We start from the raw sequence: 9,752 nt of genomic DNA, 5'->3' as shown, positions 1-9,752 counted from the left end.
TATAAAGCAACAAGAAGAAGCACGAACGAAGTGCTGGCACCGGTGTTTCAATTTGTACTTTATTAATTTTAACATCAACGCAAGCGCAGCATGCACAGTAGAGAGCGCACCTATGCGCACCTAAGCGCGTGCAGCGGGAAAGCCATCGTTTGGAGCGCGACACTCCCGTGCTAGCGCGTACAACAACAACTACAGTGCTTATCATAATTACAGCCCACTTTTAATCCACTTAAACGAATAGACTAAACATTTTTCCCAAATGACATATTTCCTCAAAATCTTCAAATTTGAGTAGTTCAATATTTCAATTATGAAAGGCAAAAAACTTTTATATTTAAAATTAACGATTTAATAACGATTTCTGAAAAAGAAGTAAAAAAGCAAAGGAAAACAGCACCATTTGCTGTATCAAAATTATAGCCCATATTCATATTTTGGTAAAAAAATATCGGAATTCGTTGCGGATTGATGGAAAAACTAATGTCAATACATAGTCCGGTCTCCATTAGCCTTAGTTAACTCAAAAATTCTCTTCCTCATTGAAACCACTAAATTTAATAAAAGGTCGTTTTGGAAACTTTGTCATTCATTTAGAATTTGCGTTTTAAGATATCCAACTGTCTCCAATTGGCGATTTTTTGCATACACACGTCTTGTTAGAATACCCCAGACATTTTCTATCGGGTTGAGATCTGAAAAACATGCTATCCAGTCAAGGACATCAACATAACATTCCTCCAAACACTCCTTTTTACGTCTGCTCACATGGATTCTGGCATTATCCTGTTGGAAAACCATTGTTTTCTCAAGTAATTCCCTTAAATATGGAATGAGACTACAATCCAGACTTATATTCCAAGGTACCAAATGAACAAAATGTACCCCAAATCATGACGCAGCCACCTCCAAAGTCTGTCCTTGAAAAAAACAATAGGACCCTTCCTAAAATCATGCTAATAAGTATCAAACCCATCAGGACCATCCAGGTTAAACTTCTTCCCATCAGAAAATATGACCTGTTAGTGTAAAAATTTTATAATATAGTGTAAGCCAAAAGACGATGATTCAAATGGGCGTATGTCAGATCGGTCCAGTATGTCTTTCGGCAAAATCAAGTCGAGCAACCTTGTCGCGACTTTGCAACTTGGGTGGTTCCGTCAGTTTAGATCTCTTTATGATTCCTGAGCTCTTAAGCACTCGCCAAACAGTCATCGCTGACATAGATTCGGCCACATGTGCGGCCAGAGCTAAACAAGCGGTTGAGCTGTTGCTGGCTTTCTTAATAATTTTGCGTTTATCGTGCGCAATTAGTAACGGTTTTCACCCAGTACGTCTTTTTGATCCTTATTCTTCGGAATTATCCAAAAAACTTTTAATTACACTTTGACATTTTTTCAAAACTCGTAAAATACTCGAAATAGACTCTCCTGGCTAGAAAAGTGAGAAAATACGGCCCTTTTCATAATAAGATAATTGTTTTCCAAGCGGCATCTCTTAAAAACTATCTAAATTTACTTAATTACAATGTCAGTAAAGCCAAAAGTCTGTTCCGCACTTAGTAAATTTCAAATTTTGGACAGTGGGCTATAATGATGATACACAAAAATGAAAGCAAAAATGCTAGCACAGAGCAAAAGTTAACGGTTCTTTCTTAGTTTTCCATACATTGATCCGGTCTACAAAGTGCTGTAAAATTTATTTTTGGAAACTCTTAAAAATGTTGTTAAAACTGATTCAAAGTTTAAGTTGCTGGGTGGGCTATATCTATATATATCTATACAAATTCCATAATTGAGAGGGCATATATCCGAATGCCTCAACATCGGACGCATTGAAAGGCCGCAGGGCTTCAACAACATGGGGTATTAGTTGAGTGGCAGTGGGGCAATTTTTTTACCCTGACCCATTTTCAATGGGAAATCCGGGTATAATGGTTTTGTTAAATGTATGTAACAGGCAGAAGGACGCGTGGCAGACCCCATAAAGTATATATATATATTCTTGATCAGGGCGACGAGCTGAGTTGATTTATCCCTGTCCGTCTGTCCGTATGTTTGAACGCGTCGATCTCAGAAGATATAAGAGCTAGAGACTTGAAATTTTTTTCCCCAGGTCCGTGTATAGCACGCGCATATCGAATTTTGCTTTAAATATCGATAAATTGCCTCGTTATTTTGTTATCAAAACATTATCGAAAACGAGTAATAATTTTATATGTACACTTATATTCATTTTATACAATATCGATTTTTGTCAAAATTTACCCCCCACCCACTCACCATCACATTTGTAAAAGGCGTATTTCAAATACTAGAGACTTGTGCTTTGGCAAATACATACATTTCCATGATATAATCACAATCTGAGTTTCATGAAGAGAGTACATCCACAAGAAAAGTTATTGAACAATTAAGTTCCCTTAGTAAGCCACCACTGCAGCCAATGCGTGTTTATGCGTGCGTGCTTATCTCTGTGTGTGCGTGTGTGTGTGTGAGTGTGTGTGTCTTGTGTAAGCAGAAAGACGCGAAAAATGATTGAAACAGCTATTGCTCGAAGGGTTCAGGAGATCTCGTAGTCGGGCACTCTCGACTAGAGCTTTCTTACTTGTTTACTCCCCTTTTTATACCCTGAACCCATTTTCAATGGGAAATCAGGGTATAATGGTTTTGTTAAAAGTATGTAACAGGCAGAAGGAGGCGTGGCAGACCCCACAAAGTATATATATTCTTGATCAGGGCGATGAGCTGAGTCGATTTGGCCCTGTCCGTCTGTCTGTCCGTCCGTCCGTATGTATGAACGCGTCGATCTCAGACTGCGCCCAAGCGCAGTCGCTGCTTACTGCTCAGTTAACAGAGCGCAGTCTTATACGTACATATGTTTGTGTACATAAAAGAAGTGAGGAATCTTTAGAGCATCAGCTTAGAGGTTCAGGGTTTATCCTAGTCGAGCAGTCTCGACTGGAGCCTTCTCACTTGTTTACTTGTTAATGAGGACATTTATAAATCTACTTTTGAATGTAACCGATGCTCCAGTTGTTTCCTTTCCGTCCTTTCCTTAATAACGTAATTAAATAATATTGGATATTGTGGAAGAAGGGTGAACGTGAAATTAGTAACTGAACTTACTTGTTAAGTTTATTAATCATATTGTCAATAAATTCCTTACTTCTTGTTGCCATACGATCTTCGCGCTCGTCAATACGAAAGGTATGAGCATCTTTCATACCAGCTATTAAATTTAATATAGCATCTCGATCGTCCATACACATTCTAAGCTCAGGGGGAACGTCTTCAAAATCCTGCATCGCAAGTTTTGTTGAAATAAATCTGGTCACTATTTCCGTCATATTTTCAGAAAAATGAACGGAAATTTCGCGTAGTTGCACAAAGAATGATTGCGAGGCCTCTAAAAATTTTGACATCATGTCTGAAATCTTACGATGAAAATTGGTTGTAGATTCCTAAATAATAAATATGATATTCTTTACTAAATATATCTGATTATAATGTATATTTTTTTAGTTGACCTCAATTGTTTCGTGTAAATGCAATTCCTGCGACATTAGAACAAGCCACATGTCGTTCAATGAGTCTTCAAAGTTTACATTCAATTTATCCATTGTATCAGATAGCTTGATATTTTCGAGTGAATCTTCATCGTCTCCATGCATTACATTTTGCTCCAAAAGTCGTAGTGTAATCCGAGCTTCATCGAATATTGTAGCCTTGTATAGTAAAAAATCTTCAATCTCCTTTTGACCTGAGCTTTGAAGCTCTTTTTGACCATCAAGTAAATTATCCATAAAATCCCTTATTTCTTCATCTCGTTCAACAAAACGTTTTAATCCCAGCTTATAAATTTCTTGGGTAAGTTCAAATACATCTTTTTCATATTCTTCAGCTAGTTCTTGAGCTTGCTGTCCTACTAGCATTAATACACGGCCATCAGCATCATCGCGCCAAAAGGAATCGAAAAGTTGGTTACCATCTAAATGATCCACAAAACTGGAAGCTAAACGTCTAGCTTGTGATTCCTCTCGAGCTTGTAACTCACGCGCTTGAATTTCTTTTTCTTGAAGATATTCGATTTCGCGTAATTCACGGCTGAAATATTTGTTAACTGAAAATATGTTTAATATAATTTAAAAACTTACCAGAATCGTATTTGAGCTTTTTCTCTTATTTCACTTTTAATAAAAGTATATTCATAATAATGTAGATTTGGTAACAGAGTAATTACATATTGAGATAATGGAAAGTCCGGATTTTGAGCTATTGGGTTTCCTTCCAAGTTTAACACTCTTAAACTATTCATAAACCGAAATCGATCTATCTACAAGTAAAACATTTCATAGTTTTTTGTGAGAACTCTAAAAATAAACAATGGAGTATAATATAGAAATATATAGATTATAATATATATTAATAAATAAACGTATATAACTGGTGGAAAGAGGCGTAGCACCCCTAGGGACACGATATCGATCGTCGAATTTCGGTTTTTGTCAAAATATTTTACCCCCCACCCCTAATTCACCCGCTCACCATCACATTTGTAAATACTAGGGACTTGGGCTTTGGCAAATATTTGCATATCTATGTTATATTCACAAGAAGTTATTAAACCATTAAATTTCCAAAGTAAGCCCACACTGCAGTGCACTGCAGCTAATATGTCTTTATGCGTGCGTGCGTATGCCTGTGTGTGTATCTGCATGTACGAATAATTATTGAAATATCAGTTGATACAGTATCGACTACAGCTCTCTTTCTTGTTATACCTTGAACCCATTGAAAATAGGAAATCAGAGTATAATGGTTTTGTTGAGTCGATTTGGCCCTGTCATCTGTCCGTATTAATGAACGCGTCGACTCCAGAAGATGTACTAAGAGCTAGGACTGCAAATTTTTTCAAAAATGTCCGTAATTACAGCGCAGATATCGAGTTTATCAATAAAAAACGATAACTCATCCATCTTTTTTTATCGATAAAAAACCTTATCGAAAACCAGTTATAAAATTATATCTTCTACACCTTTATTGCTAGTCTCCAAATTTTTAATTTATGCTTATATTCAATTTATACAATTTCGGTTTTTGTTAAAATTTACCCCCCACCCTAATATTCACCCCCTCACCCACACTTTTGTAAAAAGCGTATTTCAAGTACTAGAGAGTTGTGCTTTGGCAAATACATGCATATCCATGTTAAAATCATAATCTGAAAGTTTTATGAAGATCGTATGTCCACAAAAAAAATTATTAAACAATTAAATTCTCATAGTAAGCGCACATTGCCGCCCATGCGTGCTTATGCTTGTGTGTATATGTGTGTGTAAATGTTTGTGTATATGTGTGTGTGTATATATGCCTGTGTGTGCGTGCGTGCGTGTGTGTGTGTGTGTTTTTTTTTTTTTTTTATATTCGTTAATTTACAAGTTGCAAGTTGGGTGGTGGCTCGGATAGCGGAACGGCCGTGAAGCATTGCTTCGCAAGCACTATACGCTACCTTAGCCAGGTACAGCTCGTCTTCTTCTTCGCTCGACTCTGCGGAGCTCCATCATCACTGTGGCCGCGAAGGTGCTTGTTAGTTCCCAAGCTTTCTCCGATTCCAGCATGGCGGAGACTATGTTGTCCGCTTAGATGGAGCGGCCCAGTGCCTCTTCTAGACGATGCCTCTCCTCCAGGAACCGTCCACATACGAAAAGGATGTGGTTGGCGTCTTCCACATGCCCTCGCCCGCACCAGGGGTACTCGTCAATTTCCTCGTGACCAAAGCGCTTCAAATAGCTCCGAAAGCATCCATGGCCCGAAAGGATCTGCGCCGTGTTTGCGGCTAATCCATGGTTCGAGCTCCGGGATGAGCTTGTGCGTCCACCGCCCTTTAGCTGAGCTATTCCACTTTCTTTGCCATCGTGCAATGCTGTTCGCCCTGATAGCGTTGTGTCGCACAGGCGCGTGCGAATTCCGCTCTACGGCTTCGGCGACTAGGTACTCCAGTGGCACTATGCCGGCTATGACAAGCGCCGCATCATCGGAGATAGTTCTGAAAGCGCAGCTAACTCTGATTGCGGTCAGTCTGTAGATCGCGCAGATGTCCCGGCTGTAGCTCGGCGTTGCCATCGCTCTTGACCATATTGGCGCAGCATTGAGGATGACGGACCTAATGACGCTCATTATAAGAAGACGTCGTTGCTGTTTAGGTCCCCGCGTGTTAAGTATAATTCTTGGGAGAGCTCTACACGAATCAGTTGCCTTTTTATGCACATATTTTAAGTGCTCGCGGAAAGTGCTCTTGCTGACGCTGCCTATCCTTAAATTGGTAGTCGCCAATTTTTTGCGACGGCTTACTAGGACGACTTCCGTCTTGTGCGCCGCAAGCTCGAGCCCAGCTCCTGTCAACCAGCTTCGTATGCGATTGATACTTTCGCTGCACATATCGTCTGTATCTTTAAGCTCCTTGCCTATGGCGACAACAGCCACATCATCAGCAAAGCCAATAGTGTGCGCACCTGCTGGTACTTCCAAGCGCAGTACGCCGTCGTACATGATATTCCATAGGAGAGGCCCCAGCACTGAGCCTTGGGGTACTCCAGCTGACACTGTATGAGTTTGGTTGGCGTCTTCCACATGCCCTCGCTCGCACCAAGGGCACTCGTCAGATTCCTCGTGGCCAAAGCGCTTCAAATAGCTCCGAAAGCATCCATGACCCGAGAGGATCTGCGTAAGGTAGAAGTTAACCTCGCCATGTTTGCGGTTAACCCATGGTTCAAGCTCCGGGATGAGCTTGTGCGTCCACCGCCCTTTAGCTGAGCTATTCCACCTTCTTTGCCATCGTGCGATGCTGTTCGCCCTGACAGCGTTGAGTCGCGTAGGCCCGTGCGAATTCCGCTCCACGGCTTCGGCGACCAAATACTCCAGTGGCACCATACCGGCTATGACGAGCGCCGCGTCATCGGAGATAGTCCTGAAAGCGCAGCTGACTCTGATTGCGCTCAGTCTGTAGATCGCGCAAATGCCTCGGCTGTAGCCTGGCGTTGCCATCGCTCTTGCCCATATTGGCGCAGCATAGAGGATGACAGACCTAATGACGCTCATTAGGAGGAGACGTCGTTGCTGTTTAGGTCCCCGCGTGTTAAGCATGATTCTCGAGAGAGCTCTACAAGAATCAGCTGCCTTTTTATGCACATATTCTAAGTGCTCGCGGAAAGTTAATCTTGTGTCTATCATGACACCAAGATATCTTATCGCCCTCTTTGACGCAATGGTGACGCTGCCGATCTTTATATTGGCAGTTTCCACTCTTTTGCGACTGCTGACTAGTACAACTTCGGTCTTGTGTGCCGCAAGCTCGAGCCCAGCTCCTGTCAACCAGCTTCGTATGCGATTGATACTTTCGCTGCACATATCCTCTGTATCTTTGAGCTCCTTTCCTATGGCTACGACAGCTACATCATCAGCAAAGCCAATGGTGTGCGCGCCTGCTGGTAGTTCCAAGCGCAGTACGCCGTCGTACATGATGTTCCATAGGAGAGGCCCCAGCACTGAGCCTTGGGGTACTCCAGCTGACACTGTATGAGTTTGGGCACCCTCACTCGTATTGTATACCAGTGTTCTTCCTCTGAAGTAGCTCTTTATTATCTCTTTTAGATATTTAGGGATATTATATTGTGACAGCGCATTCAGTATCATATCCCAACTAGCTGTGTTGAAGGCGTTCTTAACGTCCAGGGTCGCGATGATGCAGTATTGCTTCGTCCCGTGCCTCCATCTGGTGCCTGATGGCTGATGGCGGAAGTTGCCAGGCCAACAACTTTTTCTAGAGCATCTGTTGTTGACCGGGCCTTCCGGAATCCAAATTGATTTGGTGATAGGCCTCCGGCGCTAGCAATAACAGTCTCCAGTCTATAGCAGATCAATTTCTCAAACACCTTTCCTATGGTGTCTAAGAGGCAGATCGGTCTGTATGAAGATGGCTCATCTGGTGGTTTGCCAGCCTTGGGTAGCAATACCAGGTTCTGGGTCTTCCATTTTGCAGGGAACGTCTCTTGTAGTAAGCATTCGTTGAATAATTCGGCGAACGTACTAGGGTGCAAAGCGAGGGCTAGCTTTAGCGCACGATTTGGGATCCCGTTCGGCCCTGGAGCTGTGTTGGTTCTAAGACCTTTGAGAGCTACTAAGATTTCTTCGTCTGTAACTAGAACCATTTGGGTGCTCTTTGAGCCCTGATTTGCAGACTCGGACTCCGGTGCTGAGTCGCACATCTCTAGAAAGCATTCTCTTTTGCTTGCCCGAATGGCCCTCTTTAACTGTCTTCTAGCTGCCTGGTAAGCTAATTGTTATTCGAAAAACGTAGATGCATTTGCGTCGAATGTCATCTATTTGTGCATTCCACCAATACGTAGGCTCTTGTTGTTGCGTGAACTGCTTGCGGCGTAACATGCTGCTATTGCAGGCACTCTGTATTTGGGCCGCCATTTGCCATGCTCTGGCCTCAGCATTACCATTACAGGTAGCAGCTGTAGAGCCATAGGCCACGTACGAACCCATTAAATGACTTAACATTGGAAAGAACATTCGTTGTATTGCCACATACCCACAACACCGCTTTGCCATTAGCATCTGAATGGGCACTTGAAGCTGCCTGCTGAGGGGTCCGTCTGCTTTTCACCTTTCCGGATGCAGAGGCTACATTTTGGTGGCTTATTGTATGCTTTTGCACTGTGGTCCATGTCTCCACGCCTGAAACAGGCGCCCTTTAGGTCACAGTCGCTGCCGCAGTTTGCTGCCATATGACCATAGGAGACCATACCCTGACTCAAGACACTTGAAACAGCGTTTAGGCTGGTCCACGGCTTGGATACGGTTTACTACCCATCCTTTTCTAATTTTGGACAGCTCGAGCAGAGTTTTGGCTTTTCCAATTGGAAGAGCAACCGTAGCTCTTTGCTGTCCACCGAAGGCCGGTCGAAGCGAGTTGATAGCCTCAATAGGGAGGGAGCTATCCTTCAACTCCGCCCTAATTGACTCCAAGATCTCCTTTTTGCTCGCTAACTCATCTAGGTCACGAATCTCAATTTGAGTCGATTCGGTGTTTTAACTACCGCTCGGTCACCCAAAGCCTTGCTTACAGCTTCGTGACGGGCCTCAGCACTATGCTCCGGCTTTCTGCTCACTTGCAACAAAAGGTCCCCCTTAGCTGTCTTCCTAATGCCTTGAACGTCGCCGGTCAGATGCTTTAGATTTGGGTCGGTCTTGAAACACGAAGCATGTCCGCATGTTGCAACCACCCACGCCTGAAATCGCGATTGCGTCTTGTCTGGGTCGTTTTTGCATGGGTCCTTTAACAACTGTCCAGCTGTTCGGGTTTGTCTGTCGGCTTGCCTGATTTGAATTTTCAGATGTAGCCCGTAGAGCCATTAGTTCTTTTGGGTTCGCTGCGCCTTTATTGGGCCTCGCCTTTTTTGAGGGTGTTTTGTTCTGATCGGTGGCAACGTTCCTCGACCGCTTGGGCGTATTGCTACCTGAGATTGCGCTAGTGCTCGCTTTCTCCACTACTTTCTGGAGCGGCATGGTCTGCACCTCGCAGTTTTTAACCCGTCGATTGCAGAGCTTTTCGGCCGTCTTATGGAGATTGACCAGCCTAGCCAGCTCCTCTCTCATTAGAGCATTAATATGCCGCTGACCCCTAAATAAGGCGGTGATCGCTGCAACGAGGAACGACGCGCGAAAGCTTGCAGCTCGTCCTCCATC

At 43.1% G+C, this 9,752-nt stretch overlaps 1 protein-coding gene across 1 annotated transcript; it reads right to left on the bottom strand.

Annotated features, from left to right (window-relative positions):
- Positions 1 to 3,517: 3,517 nt before the first annotated feature.
- On the bottom strand, positions 3,518 to 9,662 carry LOC108620583 (dynein regulatory complex subunit 3-like). Its single transcript, XM_089476195.1, has 3 exons — positions 9,441 to 9,662; positions 4,154 to 4,332; positions 3,518 to 4,103 (listed from the first exon to the last, which is right to left on the bottom strand). The coding sequence occupies exons 1-3, from the start codon at positions 9,660 to 9,662 to the stop codon at positions 3,518 to 3,520; spliced, it is 987 nt and encodes a 328-aa protein (XP_089332321.1).
- Positions 9,663 to 9,752: the final 90 nt, after the last annotated feature.

This window comes from Drosophila arizonae, unplaced genomic scaffold (assembly GCF_054131065.1).
Source record: "Drosophila arizonae isolate 15081-1271.41 unplaced genomic scaffold, UAZ_ARI_1.0 ARI_Backbone_105, whole genome shotgun sequence".
Classification (NCBI taxonomy): domain Eukaryota; kingdom Metazoa; phylum Arthropoda; class Insecta; order Diptera; family Drosophilidae; genus Drosophila; species Drosophila arizonae.
The sequence above is the reverse complement of the archived record's forward strand: the minus strand, read 5'-3'. Positions and strand labels throughout refer to the sequence as shown.

Excerpts from the sequence above, each read along its gene's own strand:
- LOC108620583 (XM_089476195.1), bottom strand. The coding sequence starts at position 9,662 with ATGAGAGAGGAGCTGGCTAGGCTGGTCAATCTCCATAAGACGGCCGAA. Across the intron at positions 4,333-9,440 it reads AGGCGAGGCCCAATAAAGGC|ATAGATCGATTTCGGTTTAT; the intron begins GCAGCGAACCCA and ends TTTTACTTGTAG. Across the intron at positions 4,104-4,153 it reads AAAGCTCAAATACGATTCTG|CCGTGAATTACGCGAAATCG; the intron begins GTAAGTTTTTAA and ends CAAATATTTCAG.